This window comes from Acomys minous (assembly GCF_964271855.1).
Source record: "Acomys minous genome assembly, chromosome: 10".
NCBI lineage: Eukaryota > Metazoa > Chordata > Mammalia > Rodentia > Muridae > Acomys > Acomys minous.
This window is the reverse complement of record NC_140491.1, coordinates 78,095,001-78,114,659: the sequence shown is the minus strand read 5'-3', so window position 1 is coordinate 78,114,659 and position 19,659 is coordinate 78,095,001. Positions and strand designations below refer to the sequence as shown.

The 19,659-nt window shown below is 36.4% G+C and overlaps 1 protein-coding gene across 5 annotated transcripts in view; it reads left to right on the top strand.

The window, feature by feature from the left end:
- Positions 1-19,659, top strand: part of LRP1B (LDL receptor related protein 1B) — a 1,938,012-nt gene that overhangs the window by 1,663,201 nt on the left and 255,152 nt on the right. For all 5 annotated transcript variants that reach the window (XM_084800259.1, XM_084800256.1, XM_084800258.1 and 2 more), the window contains 6 exons: positions 2,658-2,780; positions 5,238-5,357; positions 9,789-9,917; positions 12,528-12,650; positions 15,797-15,937; positions 17,166-17,353. In XM_084800259.1, coding sequence (XP_084656385.1) covers positions 2,658-2,780; positions 5,238-5,357; positions 9,789-9,917; positions 12,528-12,650; positions 15,797-15,937; positions 17,166-17,353 — 824 coding nt within the window. The remainder of the gene's footprint in view (positions 1-2,657; positions 2,781-5,237; positions 5,358-9,788; positions 9,918-12,527; positions 12,651-15,796; positions 15,938-17,165; positions 17,354-19,659) is intronic.

Here is a 19,659-nt window from a genome sequence, read left to right as displayed (position 1 = left end):
CTTAGGTTTGATCTTTTCATTGTGTGCCAGAGTTCTTGGATGTTCTGTGTCAGGAGCTTTTTAGATTTAATATTTTCTTTGACTGTTGTATCGATTTCCTCAATCTTACTGTGTACCCCTGAGTTTCTGTCTTCTGTCTCTTAATTTCTCTCTTCTGTTGATGGTGTTTGTGTCTGTAGTTCCTGTCCTCTTCCCTTGGGTTTCCATTTCCAGAATTGTCTCAGATTGTGCCTTCTTCATTGCTTCCATCTCCATTTTTAGGTCTTGAATGCTTTTATTTATTTCCTTCTGTTTGATTGTAGTTTCCTGTGTTTCACTAATTTCTTTAAGTGATTTGTTCAATTATTTCACCTCTTTCTTTGTGTCTTCCAGTTCTAGTTTGAAGGATTTATTTTCCTTCTTTAAAACCTCTATCATTTTCACGATCTCAGTTTTGAAATCTGTCTCTTGTGTGTTGGGTGTGGTACTATCTCCTGCACTGTGTGCTGCCATCTTGGATCTCCTCAGTTGTACTTTTGCTCTGGAGTCTAAGCATCTGAGTTTTAGGAGATTTAGGTCTAGATGCCGATTTCTGGGTTGTCTTTGTTGGGTAGGTGTTTTGTTCTTGATTTCTGTTTTGTTTCTAGATTTTCAGAGCACGACAGCCATTTTTTGCCTGTTTTGACGCGCTTCTTGGCTGCTGTGTTCACAGGAAATGCGTGCTGCTGTTGTATGCAGAAACTAGTCAGAGAGGCAGGTCATAGGAGGGTGGTCTGTGAGATTCCCAAAAAAACCTGGACGGGGCAAAGGGAGGTTGTAGCATCGCCTATGAACAGACAGTGTGTGCCAAAGTAGGAGGCTGAGACATAGCGATTTATGGGGTACGGTGTCAGAAGGGATGGTCTGTAGGTTCCAGAGGAAACATAGAGAGGGGAAGGGAGAGCGCAGCTCGTGCTCTGTTGCAGTGCTACGACTGAGCTTGAGGGAGTGGGCCTGCTGATGGAACAGAGAGAACAGAGGAAGTATGTAGGGAGGCTGAGTTAATGTGTTTTAAAAGATTGGGGCGCATTGTTGTTTTAGCTTCATGGGCTTGCATGTCGAGATTATTAATCTAATGTTTGATTTACAGTGACACAGTCTTTCCCTCATTATAGCTGTAGTTGATTCTAAAAGTATCTTCAAGAGAACATTGCAGAACAATCATTAAAGTAGTGTTTCTTTTCCGTTATAAAATTATCCCTGTTAGGATTCTGCTTCAACCTGCCTATCTGAGATGGCATTACCTACCTGCCACGAGGTGTGGCCCTACCCGAGATTATAAAAGGCCAACTCCTCTTTGTGGTCCTCTCTCTGATTCTTTTACCTACATCCTTTCTCTCTTCCTCTGTCTCTGTCTCTGCTCTGGGGTACCACTCCCCCTTTTCTTCTCTCCCAGTGCTCACCTAATAAACTTTATATGATATAATATCGGTTGCCTGGTACCTCATCTTATTTCTTAGTATTAATTATTTAAAAAATCTTTTCTAGGATTAACAGATTATTTTAAAATTTTTGAACACTAATATAGTTTTATACTTAAAAAAAAAACTCATGCAAACAATGGAATGTAGATGGCTGGTATAGGAGCCAGCAGGTAAGACAGCACATGTCAGAGGATCTATGTATCATTCCATAAGATGTAATATGTACAATGATTTTGTCTTAATGATGAGTTCATTAAAAATGTGTTAACAAAAACTAAGGGAAAGTTTTTATTTCAAATGATTAACAATGCCTTACTTCAGTGTGATTGTTAAGTAAGCTGTAGGGATGAATTTCTGATGGACTGCGGGCCAGATATGTCCTAAATCGTCTGATCCAAGGGTATAAGAGGACAAATGGGCTCTAGTCAAGAGATGAAGCCACAGATTATTCTATAAAATTCTATGTAACATTTCCACTTAAATAAACAAATCATATTTTAAAATGATTTTACCTAGAGACTACTTCTGTCTTGTAATATTTTACAAGATACTCTGTTGTTATTAATTAAATGTTCGCTTGTGGATCTCAAGATTATGTTTATCATACAATGCTTATTCAGCTGCTCTTTAACAGCAAGACAATTTTCAAAATTCTATTGCACTACATTTTCTTTTTTAAAACAGAATATTGCTTACTCCCTACCAAAGCATATTCAAGGTAGTACAGTAGAAACATTAAATTCACCTTTTATTTTTTATTTTTTTTGGCAAAGAGCTACTGATGTTTAACATCCTTTCATTCAAGACACTGAAGTACATTTTCTATTCAACTATGATGTTTACTCTTTATTCACTTTTGAGTAAATGAAGTTATTTTTATTATTTTACTTTTACTATTGAATCATCACCTCAAATGGATAACAAGTATTACAATATTTCCAACAACTCCTCATTCCATTTCTAGGACCAGCTTTGAATTGAAATTATAGTCACGTTTGGATGTAAGGTGTACCCCATGATTGGTGATGTTCTTGCTCTTGAGTCATCTCAACCTTAGCAATTCTTTGTATTGAATTTTGAGTCGGGAACTTTGAATTGTATCTCATGGCCTGCATTTTCCAACTTAAGTCATATTAATAGCGAATCCCCATGCACTGCCAGAGCCTGAGGTTAATTTAACGTATTTGACACTGCGTTTTTTATGTTTTATCATAGTTCAAAACAAACACAAATGTGAAGAGAATTATTTTGGTTGTCCTAGTGGAAGATGCATCTTGAATACGTGGGTGTGTGACGGTCAGAAGGACTGCGAGGATGGCCTCGATGAGCTGCACTGCGGTGAGCCTCAGTGCTGCTTTGCTTTATGGGCTGTGCATGTTGCTACTCATATGCTGATGTTTCCCTCCCTGGAGACTTTATGTGCAATATTGTTGATAGACTATAAAAGTAACCCCAGGAAATTGTGACAGAGCATAACAACCTCTTCTCCAAGACCTTTTCTTACAACTTTACACTTAAAATAATTCTGATCAATATTAATCTAAATGCTCTATCTTCCTTTTGTGACTAATTTATTTCAAGTGCTGTTAAGTTTACTTCCATTCTGGCATTAGAACAAAAAAATAGACATAAAAATAGGTAGCATTCACTCTACTAGTACTTGAAGATTAAACAATAATTTAAAATTTTGTATTAAATATGTAAGTGGGTTTAAAGAAAGCACTCAAGCATATGTTTCTTCAACCACCTGTTTCTTACCGTTTCAAAAGCTCTTTGTTTGCAAAGTTTATTTATGTTATATATTATTTTATAAATATAAAATTATATATTATAAAATTATGGTTTTGTAATTTTCTATAAGAGAAACAAGCCTATATTCACACTTTCATTATAACTGTGGTGAATGAAGTTCGGAAAAAGATTTAAAAAATGAATCTCTTGTAAAATGTCAAACTCTCTTGAAAGTAAACGCCATGGGGAAATGATGAGGTGTGTTCTAAGTAATTAAAATTCTGTATATCTTCCTATTAGAGCCAGACTCTGCTCCAGCAAAAAGAAAACTTCAAAAGTAGTCCGTGCAAATCCATTATTTCTAAATAGGGAGCTAATATATAATTACATCTCCTTCACTTTTGCTTTTCTAAAAATAAAGTCGCCCAAATTCCTTGATTTTACTGAGCATGTAATTAATATTTAAAATTAAAATACAAAACTTAAAATGTTTCTTTGCAATTAAAGCCTATCTTAGTTAATTTTTTTTTCTGACAGTAACAATTTAAGGTAAGAAGGCTTTGTTGTTGTTTTTCATTCAGCAGGCTGTAGTGAACAAGGCAGAGAAGGCATGGGTAGGAGTAGGGAGTGGTTTGTCACACTGCATCCAAACTCAAAGGGGATAATACAGCACGATGTACTTAACTCACTTTCACCTGGACATTTAGCCACAGACACTTTCCCATATTCAGGTCACTTTTCACACTCTCCTTAACCTAATCACAATAACCCCTTACAGCTGTGCCAAAATCCCCCCCCCTTTTTTTTTTTAATTCTGAATCCTGCCAAACTGACAAGATCAATAATCACAAAGCAAATGTTTATTTCAATAAAAATTTGCATTCTGAATAGTCTTATTTGGAACGTTCCATTCTCGGATGTCACTTGATAAAACAGTGTGCTAGGTTCTAGGAAACACACAGGCTGAAGCAGGACAGTGAAAATATCGACACTGTAAAAAGTAAAGAGCCGTATTGTTAAAAAAATGCCTAACCTACTATGGAAAACACATATGTTTCTATTGAATTTTGGAGTTCTTATTCAACAATTATATAAACTGAAGCATTTTTAGACAACACAGCAGAAGCATCAGCGTGTGGGCTTTTTATTTTTTATTTTTAATATATTTTATTAATTTATTCATATTACTATCAATTCTTATCCCATCCCTTGTCTCCTCCCATTCCTCCCTCCGTCCCTCCCATTTTCCCCTTACTCCCCTCCCTTATGACTGTGACTGAGGGGGACCTCCTCCCCCTGTATATGCTCATAGGGTATCAAGTCTCTTCTTGGTAGGCTGCTGTCCTTCCTCTGAGTGCCACCAGGACACTATTGGCTTGTCATCAAGCTAGAATCTAGTTTCTCACATCTTTGAAACCATGTTTCTTCTGGTCATTTTGCCTTGCTTATGATGCTTATGATGATCTATTAGTTAAAGATTGACTAAAATAAAGAAAGCACTACTTTCTTCACCTGGGGTGCTTATTTTAGTTTTGTGATCAAGGGTTATTTTTAAAGTATAGGAAGCATAGTCCCTAGTTAAGAGGCCAGCCTTGTAAGAAGTATGTTGTAGGAACAGGCTTGTGCACGCTGGAAGCACAGGACCTTGGAAGCTATTGCCCACCTTCATGTAGAGTCACCATAGAGAGCAGGAACTTGCCTTGTTTTAGTATAGGTTGGACGAGTTTAGAAAACATTTAGAAAGAGTCTAAGAAACACATTTTACTGTGTAGAAACAGTAAAATACATTTTAAGGTGATCTTGTTTATTATTAATTACCCTCTGCCCATTAGGTGTGTTAACTGGCTGCCATGTGATATTTTGATTTATGCTCACACAGTGGAATGTTCAAACAAGGGTAAAAATATCTATTCCCTCAATTATTCATTATTTAAACACATTTTATATATAGAAAAAAAAACCTTTCTCTATAGCTTTTTAATATAAAATGTTGTTGTGGGTAGTTGTATGAGAATTTATTTTTCTAATGTTTTTCCCTAAAAAAAAATAATCATTATTTTCTAGATTCCGCTTGCTCTTGGGATCAATTTGCTTGTTCTGTACAAAAATGTATTTCAAAACACTGGATCTGTGATGGGGAGGATGACTGTGGAGACAGCTTAGATGAAAGTGACAGCATTTGTGGTGAGCAGTTTCCTTCGTGGTCTCAACACATTTTTTTCCTGTAAATTTTTAAGTAACACATATGTTTGATCATTTCGAAACACACGTATGACATATGCCTGTGCTTTATAATGTACCAAACATCATCAAATGTGTATATTTATTTATAATTGATATCATTGTTTTCAGGAGTACTATCTTACTATTTTAAAGTAACAGGTTAATCTTTTGAGATTTCATTTTTAGTTATATTTATATGGGTGTGTCAGTGTGTGGAAATATGCACAAGGCATACCCCCTGGATGTAGAATGACAAGTGGTTATGAAATTCCTAATGTGGGCATCAGCATTTAAGTGATTGTCTTCTACAAGAACAGTGCATTCTTTTAAACATTGAGCCACAGGTCAAGCTCGTTTTTTTAAGTACATATACAGAATATGTAGAATATTTCCTTAGTACCAAATAATCACATTTGTCCTTTATATATCTAGTCTTCAGTGTCCCTCTGCAATAAATCCCATTGATTGACACGATTAAATAAGTAATCATAAATGTTTTATGACTCATAGCACAGAGCTGAGTTATCATCTGCAAATCAACATAAAGAATTTTTTTACTGCCATTAACCACCTAGGCTCTTTATGTGCCCATTTTTAAATAAAGGATTGAAACTGCATGTCTTAAGTTGGAAATACGAAATCTGGCAAGTTTATACAATTTTCAGATATTTTAATTCAATACTTATGGTAGTGAAATGTTAAATTTCTGTATTTACCTACTCTCTATTTAACTATTAAATGCGTGGCATATACTTCAACTACAAAGATAGGGTGGTTTATTTTAATAATCATAAATACTTATTATGTGGTTTATATGGAGCTTCTATGTGGATTTCTCAATGTCTAAAAGGAGGCAGCAAGCTAAACTCCAAGAGTTCTTAACAGCTGTTCAGCATTCTAGTCATTTGTTTCCATGCCCAACTGTGTATCTACCCAGCTCATTATATATATATATATATATATATATATATGTATATAACAAATAAAACATATATTTGTTCTTGCATATCCTTTACTTCTTACAGCAGGATTGGAAGATGTGAGCAATAAGCTCAGATTCCTGTACAAATCTGAATGTCTTTCTACATCTACATTTCCGCAGAATGGCCAACTGCTTAGGCTGTTTTCAGAGACATTAGTTCTTTATAATTCTCACCCTCAACTGAATTGCCCTGTGGATAACATAAATCTGATACTGTCTCCTGAAAGCAGGCAGTTTATTTTACTGCATTTAAGCCAGCCCGAATTTATTTTCTCTTTAGAGTTGGAAAAATATACATTTATATAAAACATAAAAATAAAAAAATAAAGGTCATTATCAAAATGCTTTAAGCATAAGATATAGTCATTCATTACATGACTTTAGCTCTTTTCTTTGTCCCCTTTGTTATAAATCTTTAAGTTCTAACACAGGACTTTCACGGAGTAAGCATGTCTCCAAGGCTTGGACCCATCTTGCTTTTGACCTTTGGTTTAACAGGCAATAAAAGTTTCCACTGGTAACTAATTTCTCACAGACATGGTGTAATAGGAGGGATAGAGGCCCGAGAGCTATACAGAGTCACTGTATTCATGTTTGATTTCCAAAGTAAATAATCTTGGAAATACTTTTATTGCTCACATCTTGAACTATCCACTGATAATGAGATAAGGAGATATTAATCTACAGAATTGCTTTGATTATTATGTACTAGACCTATGAGTTTATATCTGCTCTTCTTTTCTGCCTTTTTTCTTTATGTTGAAATGACATTATTCTATTAACCTCTCATTGTTTCTCTTCTCTCCCACTTTCCCACTTTCTCTCTGTTCATCTTTTTCTTTATTCTCTCTCTCTCTCTCTCTCTCTCTCTCTCTCTCTCTCTCTCTCTCTCTCTCTCTCAGACACACACACACACACACACACACACACACACACACACACACACACACCACTGATGTCTGTGAAATATTTTAAATAAAGAAGAAAACTGTAGTAAACTCTATTTTCATCTAAAGTAATGGGTCTATTCAATTTACTTACAGGCTGTATTTCCTATCATACAAATGTGATTGTATATATGAAATACCTCCTTAGACCAAATTTGAGTCAACAAAGAAATCTAGTACTTTAGAATAGAAAGCCAACCTTACAGATAACTCACCTCCGTGTTTCACAATATTTACTGTACCAAAACATCAGTTTTAGAGGTGCATTAATATTTAAAGTGTAGAGTGCCACCTTCAAATGTTATGGTGAAGTATGTGAACATTCCTTTTAACAGTGGTAATGTATCTCTGACGTAGCATATTGAGGAGCTCAGCAAAGAAATTCACTGTACTCCATATCTAGCTGTAAGGGAAATACATAGAGATTAAGAAATTTACCTGGAATCACACAGCTAGGGGCTGATGGCAGAGGTAGGGCTAGATTTCCAATTTCCAAAATATTAATAGGCTGCTTACCTGACCTTTACCAATTAGCTCTTCTTGTCTGAGGAAAGCATAAGATAGGCCTGATGGATGGTTTTCAGTGTGTGCTTATTCTCCCAAGGGATATTTTTTCACCCTGGGGAAGGCAATGCCAGATGGCAGTGGTAACCAGGAAATAAAGCCATAAGGTTTTCTATGGCTAGTTTCTTCCCAATTGATTTAGTGTTTTGGCATATTCTTCACTCAGATTCTGTTGAACACTATCAAGGGAGTCATTGAATTAGCTGCAAAGAACATTATGTCATCTGATAGCTGAAGATGTCTTTATAATTATCTATTCATAACCCTTTTTTCTAGCAACGGAAAAATTTAGACAAGAGACTTCTTAAAGGTCAGGCAGAAGTAGATCACACCATAGCCAATATTACTTAAAACATGAAATTATGAGTTTAATATTGAAAATGATTTGAAGAGGTAAGGAACTTTTAAAATAACGTCTATGGGAAGATACTTATTTTTAAAAACCATTAAAGATAGAATAGCTGGTAAATTTTATTTTTAAATGAAAGCAACACATATTTTACAGAATATTTTCTGGTTTCTCCTACTTAACCCTTTTTCTGTTAAATTATTAATCTTCACTGATACAGACAATTCTTCAATGCATGGACACCTCAGTGTTCACACCAGTCTTATCCTTTTAGCCTCATATGCCAATGAAAGTCAGGGTTAAGCATGCCTGGACCTCTCAGGGGCTTTGCTTAGTCCTCCGCTGCATGCTTTAAGAACACTGTTCTGAGACACAACTTATGCTTATGTCAATCAGATGACCAAAAGATGAAAAGATGATAACCATCGATTAAAGCACAGTAATTTGCTTACATGAGTGGAAGCAAGGAGATATTTTCTATCAACATAATGAGGCATATTTCTTTTTCCTCTCCTTTCCTTCTTCCTTCCCTTCTTTCTTGCTTCCTCTCTTTCTTTATTTGTATTTCTAGGGATTGAACCCAGGGCCTTGCATTTGTCAAACAATTATCACCTTCTAGATACACTAAAGCTTATAATACTAGTTGTATAAATATGTTTGGCATATGTTTGGGACATATTTTCATTCTCAAGAGTGAAATTGGAAACTTGAGGTTGAGCTCTTTCATTCAACAAACATTTTATTTATACATATAAGGTTAGCCTGAAGACGTAGACTCTAGAAGTGGCTAGGGCTGTCATTGATGTGTGATCACCACATGCTCATACAGAAGGCGTCTGTGTCACGGTGAATATGAAGCACAGGTCAGCAAGCACTGTAGGAGCCACAGTGCCGCTCAATAAGACAATAAGTGACAGACATAGGAAGGCAGATTCTGGGTAAAGGGAAAGGGGCCCTCTTTATTCTTTGCAGCAGTGCAAGATGAGGCAGAACAGTACTTATACTAGAGTGGGAAAGAATGTTCTTAGAACCACAAAGAAACATTTTGGGCCTCCAGGTCACCATGGGGAGCTGAGCACTTGGAATCTCTGTAAGTGTTCCCCTTGTAGAAGCTGGTTTCCTTTTCTATGAAGCATAAAAAGTAACAGTTCTACAGGACTAAAGGAAGTGACACGTTAAGTAGTTCATATGTGCTAAGCTATAAAATGTCGTCATCACTGTCCCTGCTATTGTTCCTACTTGTGCATGTTTTATTCTTTCAGAATGTCATTTGTTTAAGAATTCCAGGGCATCCTTTATATATTTTGAAGGAGAACTGTTACTTCATATGATGTGGCTATAAACAGGAGAGCAATTGCAACTAGGGAAGAATATATTCTTAAATAAAAATATATAGACATTTATTAGGACTAAGTTATCCATGATTTTTAATAATTACCTTCCATTTATTGCATACAAGATCTACCAGCCTTTTCCCACAGGATAGATGAAGAGTGGCCATTTTCTAAAGACACTCAGGGTTTAAATATCACTTTTCTTTTGGGTTTAAGGTACTGTCACTTGTGCATCTGGCATGTTCAGCTGCCAGGGCTCCCATGCCTGCGTGCCCCGACACTGGCTGTGTGATGGTGAAAGAGATTGTCCCGACGGGAGTGATGAGCTCTCCACTGCAGGCTGTGGTATGAACATTGGCTGAAGCTGTGTTTCAAAGACATCATCTGCATAATTCTGGGGGATTGTCTTTCTTATACTGTAATATACTTTCTTTCATTTTTTTTTCCATCCTAGGACCTCAAAGGTCCAGGTGGGATGCTGTAATAATAGTAGGTTATCAAGCCTTATGCATTCAGAGTGTCTTAGAAATGCTTAGTGACATCACCAATTTTAAAACTGTCTCGTTGGCTACAAACGTATCACGTCAGCTCAAAAATAGCATAACTTCATTAGGTACAGATTGTTGATTGGTCTAGTATTTTCTTACTTAACAGTCCTCTCCTTCAAGTTGATTTTTAAATTCCTATTACCAACACTCTATAAATAGCTAATATTAAGGTAATAGTCATCAGGAAGTTAGTGGACAGCTATCAATTCTAGAGATGTAGTATGAACCTTTGAGTGCAGTAAAGACACTATCTCTAGGACTGAATGAAAGTGAAGAATCAAGAGGAACACCTTTGAGGTCAGACAATTTACAAAGCTTCTGACTCAAAGTTATTTCAAGGAGTTGCTCAACAGTGAAACTTTAGATAAACTCTTTTGGAAAAGGCCTCCCTATGTGAATAGAGTGATCTGTTGGGCTCGGATATTTATCAGAAAGGTTTTGACAGATTCAGTCTACTAATAGAAATCTGACAATGTCCTGAATTTTTTAAGTACACAAATGTTCACATCTTTAAAGTATTATATGTGAGCCTGTTGGCACACATGTATGTCAAAGGAATAAAAACACAACAGGAAAATTTTGACACAGCCATATTTGCTCACAACGCAGCCTATTGTAGACTATACAAAGCTGTGAACTTGAAGCTGATGTGATTCTCTGAAGGTCAATGTTGCCACTGAGGGCTGAATAACAAAGGACTATGAATTAATTCAGAAATCCAGATGATCCTGCATGCTGTTGCTATTGTAGTGAGTTAGCACTCTGGGAGGTATGTTAGCACTTGTGGACCACATGGGTATTATTCCATAAATTATGCTAAAATATAGTAAATTGCACTCTAGTGGCATGAAAGTGATAATGGAATATAAGTTGCTGCCGCTGTGTTTTAAAGAAGAATGTACATGTCAGGATTGGTGTTCTTCACTTGTGCTATTGAATCTGTCATAGCTCAAAGTTTCCTGAGTTATTAGCAACACAGAGTTTTACCTTGACTAAAATATGAAAGTCTAACACTGTTTCTGCGTGACTTCTACATAGCAGTTAAAAATAAATTTCCTGAAAGTAAATTATATTGGACTACATGCACACACACTCACACACACACACACACACACATACACACACACACACACACACACACACGCGTGCACACACACATGAATATCTTTTCTGTTTTGTCTATTCATGGATCTATACAGACACTACTGGGAGGATGGTGGTAGTTGCTTCATGGGACATGGACTAGCTCATGGCAAGGGTTGAGGGGTATGTGGGACAATAGTTGTAAAAATCTCAAGTCTCACAATGATGTGCTTAAAGAACACTAGGCCATTCACAAAGCAATGTTCCAAGAGTCTTATGTTGATTTTTTTGAAAACAGAACTTATTACTGAATCTTGTAGGACAAAAAGCAAGGCATTTTCCCTGGGGACAGTAGCACTTATTGTTTTCAATTGTATGTTAGTCAGTTCAGTATATTTTTAAATTAAGGTACTTTTTATTTACGTTATTGAATACTCTCAGCAATGTCATAAAGTGTTTTGGGGAACATGTAGAACGTAAGAAGTATAGAAATTTGAATTCTGAGAGTGCTTATGAATTAGTTAATACCTAAGTTAAAAGGTCAGTGATACATATGTTATATCCTCATGGAAACAATGTCAGAGAACTTTAATATTCTTCATTAAACCGAGGGAGAAACCGATGAACAGGGAAGGTGCAAACTTTCTTAAGCATGAAAACATAGGAGACAGAGCCATTTATAGACATGTGCTGATGGCATTTGACTATAACTGATCACAGATTTTTAAGGATTCACAATTCCATAAGCCCTAAGTACTTAAGCATTTACAATTTTAGTTGACTTTAATGGGTGCTGTTAAGACTTATGGTTCTATGAACATAATACCAGAGTGGATTTTCTTTACATGAATTTTATTGCAAATTTGATCAACCATTACATAGGCTCTTGATGTAATACTGCTTTCATGGGGATGTGTTCCTGAGAGATCAATATACCTTTGCAAGGGTGAATATTCATGGTATTAGTGGAGCTATGGTGGAGCTCATTGCCTTGTAGATCTTAATGTTGCTTGAATCAAGGAGCCATTTCTGAAGGTTTCTGAAATATTTTTCTTCTAAGAACAGTGATATTCTTCATTTTCTTGATGTACTCTCCATGACCCTCATGAGCATTACAGTTTCTATCCACTGAATCAGCCTATGAATCATGCATTTATCTATTAACAGTTTAATATACAGACGAGACCATTCATTTACCTATTGAATAAAATTATTTTACCTTTTTCTTATTTTCTGAATAACTTCAAATTAATAGAAAAGAGCTTCAATATGAGAAAAAAATAAAATACATGCTCATGTCATTTTATGTTTTGTACTTTCTTAGCACCCAATAATACATGCGATGAAAATGCTTTCACGTGCCGTAATAAGGTGTGCATTCCCAAGCAGTTTGTGTGTGACCGTGACGATGACTGTGGAGATGGCTCAGATGAGTTCCTGCAATGTGGTGAGTGACATTTCACTACTGTATCAGCTCAAGGCCTATTAAAACGACTCCAAGACACATAAGTAAGCAAAACAAATACAGGCATGTACTAACGTCTCCCAGGCCAGTGAATTCAGTATTACACAATGGAGTAGGAAGTTCTTTAAATTTCGAATAGTTACACATCCACTTGCAAAACATTCCTCTGTGTCGTGAATTCAGAGCAACCAACAGTCAAACTGGAAAATGTCTGGAAATGGCTTTTGCGTAGAATTACTTTGAACTTTGAAAATGAGACATGACTGACTTATCCAATCTTACATCTCAGTCAACCTTTTGAGAAAGCCATGATATGCAAGTAAAAACAACAAAAAACAAAAACAAACAAAAACACAAAGAATCCAATATCAAAAATTAAAATATCAAAAACACGCACTTAGTATGTTTCTTCATCATTTCCGTTGGCACATGCACTACTTAATGTTCAGATTTACCATTATGGTCACCAACCATGTCTCAACATTATGTTGTTTATCTGACGGTAACATCTTTTCCATCCAGAATAGAATATTTTGAGTACAACTTGTTACATACTAAAAGTCACAGTGTAGAGTCTTCTATGAGTCTCAATTCTTTGTGAATATTAAAATACTAAGAATGAATTAGTTTATGTAATCCATATGCAAAGACATCCCCTGTGCCTATGTAGTATCAGCACCGCCATCTACCATTGATGGAAACTCAATGCAACCTTCTGAGCTCCTGGGATGGTGGACCTGAGACCCACATGTGACCTTGCTGTGTCATGGTGCAGTGCTCTGCAGGCTCCACACTGTGCGTACACTAAGTGGTCTCCTCTCTTCTCCATGTGAAGTGGGCTGAGAGCCATATCTCATGTTTCTGTGCTATTTCTATCTTTAGTTTTTGATAGGACCACTGAGAAATCTGTTTATTCTTTGTACAATTATTTAATGTTTTAGTATTTCATTCAACATGTTTAGGTACTATATCATAATTTAACATGTAATCTATCTCTTTTATTTATTTATTTAATTGCTTCCTTACTTATCTGAGATAAGTGACTGAGCTAAAACTTGCTATGTAGATCTGGTTACACTCAAACCCACAGAGATACCAATGCTTTCACCTTCCAAGTCCTGGAATTGAAAGTGTGCACTACAGGGAAACAGGACGTCACACAAAATTCAAGTTCCAGAACTATCATTTTCACTATAGCAGAAGAAATAGTGCTAGGGAAAAGAAGATGAATATAATCTGTTTAGGAAGTTACTAGAAAATTTTGAAGGTGAACAATGTGACTCTGAACTGGATTGGGAATGGAAGCATAGGAGAGAGAATGTTTGGATCTCACTCGTGGCTATTGCCCTGTGAGATGAGCAGGCTAAAGGCATTTCTAGGTGACAGGAATTGGAGAACAGCATTGCTGCTAATGAGCGTTGGAAAACAACAGAGTTGGGGGTAGTTGTTCATTTGTTTTTTTGTTTGTTTGTTTGTTTGTTTTTTTACTTTATTAATTTATTCTTGTTACATCTCAATGGTTATCCCATCCCTTGTACCCTCCCATTCTTCCCTCCCTCCCATTTTCCCCTTGGAAGGACAGCAGGTTACCAAGAAGAGACTTGATACCCTGTGTTCATTTGGTTTTGTTCATTTTTCTTTTGTTTTGATGCAGTAAAGATATTCAAAAAATGATTGAGAATTTAAAATTGTAGTTCTAGAGACCAGGAAAGTGGTGTTGATGAGCCCCATTCCTTTATTCTCCATTAACACCAAGGTTAGCACTCAAGTTAGCACAATAAAGGAAAGGGGCTGACAGAATCAAAGTGAAAATAAGAGATCAAGGCAAAAAGCAAACATTTTAAAAAGGGAAAGCAATATTCTAGAGACAGAATGCTGGGTTTTACCTGACGGGTTTTACCTGCAGTCTTGTAAATTGGGTCAGAAAGGGCTTTTACACAGGAACACCAAAAAGGAAAAAGAAAAAAACCCTGGAGAGTGGATTTTGAATCCTTAACCAGGAAGAGAGTGTGCAGTCAAGAACAACAAAAATGCTGCCCCCCCCCAAAAAAAATCAGACTTTAATTTGTCTGATTTTGCTTAGTATTTTTTTAAATTTTAATTTCTAGGAAGAATTTCTAAAGGAAGATGTTACAAGAAATGATGTTTAAGTAATTATTGGGAAATGGAAGTTAATAAGTAGAAAGAAATAATTGCAGAAATGTAAAGCAAAGAATTGTCATTGTTGTGATGAGGGTGGGCTTGCTACTTCCTGGGCTAGGCAGGATCTATTGTCCTTACTAACAGGGACAATTAGCTTCTGCAGGGACAAGCTGCAAACAGGATGCTATAGAAGACTCCAGTTTCACCAGCCAGTATGACAAATTCTTCAATTAGATATGCTGTAAAAAGTCTTTGCTACTATAAATTTATTAATTCATAAAATTCTACCCTTAAAAGTAGAACATTTTCCCAGTTTTATCAACTCTGGTTAGGAATGACTGTTTATAACTTATAAGGAGAGAAATTTCATTATAAATCTTAATTGTAAAAATCAAATATAAATATAATTCAAATAAAACAAACAGATGTTAACCTTAACAAATAATGTCTCATTTTATAATTTGACTTTTAATGACCCTTAGAACTGGTATATTGGCTAGTTACAGAAAGTTTTGTGTTCGTTCTTTTATAAATGGGTTTTTCCCATTTTAACAATTTATTTTTACATTGAATATTTTTTCCCAAGCATAAGTATAAAAGTGCAGCATCTGAGAATGTACTATCGCTCTGAATTGGTTTACTCATACGTTCTGATACTATATCTAAGCAAGCAACCAAGTCCGGAAATAGGCTACAGTAGTTTTTATTCTGCTTCATGTCCTAAGAGAAATAAATGGGTTAGAGGTAGACAAACACTGTGCTACCATCATCTTTCCTTACCTAGAAACCTGGCCTCTTACTTTCAAGTTTGTATCTGACCTTTATTTCTGCTTTCACATAATAAGCCTTTTTTACAGAAGCAATGGAAAGAAACAAAAGAGCGTTTCCGCAGAGGTTCAGGTTAGTCGTGCTGAGCACTGAGAAGGTGTGGGGTTGATTAATTTATATAATAGGAGCTTGTAGAACGCTCATTTCCTCCCCTCTAGGATACCGGCAGTGTGGTGCTGAAGAGTTCCGCTGTGCTGATGGGCGCTGCCTAGTGAATACCTTATGGCAATGTGATGGTGACTTTGACTGTCCTGATAATTCTGATGAGGCACCCATCAACCCAAACTGCAGGAGTGCAGGTACCACCACCATACAATACTCTGTTCACCGTCAGCTTTCTTCTTTTTTTAACTTTTATTTCTTTAGGACAGGGTTTTTTTCCTACGCAGCCTAGACTGGCCTCCGTCCTGGAGTTCTCCTGCCTCAGCCTTTTGAGTTCTAAAACTAGACCTACCACGCCTTGGTTACAAAGTTTTGTTTTGTTTCTGTCTGGTTAGTTATTCAGTGCGGTAGATGTAGAGCATCAGACGTGTGATGGTCCTGATGGTTCCATGAAATACCAAGTGATTACGTATAGGTTGTTGTGTCGGGTGTGGTGGCGCACGCCTTTAGTCCCAGCCCTTGGTAAGCAGAGGCAAGCGGATCGCTGTGAGTTCAAGGCCAGCCTGCTCTACAAAGTGAGTCCAGGACAGCCAAGGCTACACAGGAAAACCCTGTCTCAAAAAAAAAAAAGTAATATATTGAAATGATTCACACATAAATAGTCTGTATTACTCATACATACACATATTGGATAATATTACTTAGCATTTGAACAGAAATACTAAAACAATTTATATACATAAAGGTACAATCTCACAGACATGATCAATAAAAGTAATTTATGTACAACTTCATGGTCACAAAGACTGCTAAGTCATGTATTTTAGTGGAAACTCAAAATTTTCCAGTATTTTGTATGTTAATAAGCATTTTTGTAAACTAAGTACTATGAACAGTAATAATTAATATTATAGTTTAGGTAGCTGCAAACTGAACTTTCCAAAGCTGTATTTGGAAGAGCTATTGTTCACCATCAAGGTCCTTTTTATGCCCTAACTTAAAAATGTCAGTACTATATTTTTTGGAAGAAATGATTTTAGCAATATCCACTTCTTCCACCTTTTAGTGACAAATATTTCTCAGAGATCTATAGCTTGGGGGAAATGTCAAGTCATCATTACACTTTTGAACTCATTATTCACAGTATAAATGAGACAGAACACATTAATATTGCTAAAGATGCTTCTTTTGAATTCTAACTTCATAGGAAAGTTAAATCTTCAGTAGCTATAAACCATGAGCTGACAGTTTGCCTTTGGATTCCATTGTTTATAAAACCTGATACCAATCTTTGCAGCACAGTGTATATACCTTTACTGCCTGTAATATTTGACATACAAGTTATCATATTGTGAGTGTTTTTTAGAACAGTGGCATACAAAGGCATGCCTTTTATATTCCATATGTTTTATTTTCTTTTTCCAGAACATTCATGCAACAGTTCATTTTTTATGTGCAAAAATGGCAGGTGCATTCCCACCGGTGGTCTTTGCGACAATAGGGATGACTGCGGTGATGGCTCTGATGAGAGAAACTGCCACATAAATGAATGCCTGAGTAAGAAAACCAGTGGATGTTCCCAAGATTGTCAGGATTTGCCAGTCAGTTACAAGGTAGGCACTCATCAGAAATAGCAAATCATATGAAATATCAGAAAATGATACAATAAAAGCTTTATTTCCAGTATGACCTTAAAACATGAAAAGCATTGTAATTTTTATTTTTAGGTAAGGGGATTTACAGAAGGATTTCTATCTGAGAAAAAGATAATGGTGTATATATGAGAGTTGTAAGAATATAGTTAGGAATAAAAAAATGTCAAAACTTTCAGAATAAGAAGATGGAGAGTTTACAGACAATGAAAATAAAGTATCTGTAAAATGTACATTCAACATCATAAGTGGTCATTTCTCCTGACTTCTTCCTCCTGAACATCTCTGTAGTGGGGTGCGTTGCCATTATTCATTTTCAGTTTAAAAGCTACAACATTATCTTAAAACATAAGTGGAAAATCCAGAGATCATGCATTATTAGAACTTAAGATAAACATAGCACAGCTGATTCTTAATTCATTAGTGGATCTTTACTGGTGCAGTTGTCAAGAAGGGAGTGACTCATTGGAAAAGGTGATGGGCAGAAACAGCCTTTAAAGTCATGGATGTGTTATAATACTAGTGACTCAGTATTATTAAAATTGATAAATGATTGGGAAACTCAATTAAGAACAATTCATTTTCAGCCTGAGGCTCTAAATCCTTTGCTGGATCACTGCATTCAAGTGTGCAAGGTTCAAGGCACAGTTTGCTGAATCACAGAAAAAATATTTTAAAAGTAACTCACTGGGAGATTACTGTTTTATTTTTGTTTTAACCAGACAGTGGCCCTTGGTGAATTGGCAAAAGGCTATTTATTCTATGAAGAGGCCACCCATAGCCAGTTAAAATGACTGTTGGAGATAGAGCTTGTTCTCCTGACTTCTGCAGCTATAGATCTCACCTTGGGACTTGTAAACATTTGCAAATATGGTACTTCGTTAAGGGTAATCTTAACATGTAAATTTATCTATGCTTATACATACATTAGCTGGAGAATTGGCTCAGCATCTGCAAACACTTGCTCCTCTCGCAGAGGGCCAGGTTCAACTCCCAGTACCCACAAGGCAGCTCCCAACTGTTTGTAACTCCACCTTAATGGAATGCAACAATATTTCCTGTACTCTGTGGATACCTGACAATGCAGATACAATGATGGCATGGAGGCAAAAGACTCACACACATGAGGAATATACATCTAGAAACGTAAAGGTGTGGAGTACATATATTTGAGGGGAATTAAATTATCAGAATAAGATACACATCAGGCTTGAGTAATATCACAGACAGAGTCATATCATGACATCAGTGAGGATAAAATGTTTTACATTATCAGCAGTGGTTCACCAGTTACTCTACAAAATTCACCAACCCTACTTCCAACAAAGGCCTAATATCCAAAACATAGAAAGAGCTCATGAAACTAAATACCACTAAACCAAATAACCCAATTAAAAATGGAGTACAGTTCTAAGTAGAGAATTCTTAGCAAAGGAATATGGAATGCCTGACAAACACTTAAAGAAATGCTCAACATCCCTATTCATCAAGTAAATGCAAATCAAAACAACTCTGAGATTCCACCTTACACGTATTAGAATGGCTAACATCAAAAACTCAAGTGATAGCACATGCTGGCAAGGACGTGGAGAAAGGAGAACACTCATTGCTGGTGGGAGTGCAAACTTGTACAACCATTTTGAAAATCAATCTTGTGCTTTCTCAGAAAATTGGGAATGGTGTTATCTCATGACCCAGATATATTACTCCTGGACATATACCTGAAAGATGTTGCACTATACAAGGACATTTATTCCACTATGTTCATTGCAGCTTTATTCGTAACCTAGAGGTCATTCAACTGAAGAACGAATAAAAAACCTGTGGTAGAATACTACCAAGAAGTCTTGAAACTTGCAGGAAAATATATGGAACTAGTGATTGAGGTAGCCCAGACTCTGAAAGACACAGATGATACATTCTCACTTAGAAGTGGATATTAGCCTAACATAGATGTCCCTTGAGAGACTTTAACCAACAGGGAATCAGGACAGATTCTGGGACTCTGGGCTAAGTGCTGAGAGAGGCATGAAAGTGCTGGGGGATGGAAGTACCCAGAGGGATCAGCAGCTCGACAAGGAGACCATCAAGCTCTATGGATCTGGACCCGGGGGGGGGGGGTGCCTCACAAACTGATAGACCAATCAAGGTCATTGGAAGCAGAGAACGTAGACCCTCTGTTCAGATGTAGCTGATGGACAGCTCATTCCTCCACTTTCACATGGAAGAGGGGAGAGGGGACTACCTCTGACAGGAACTCTGGTGCA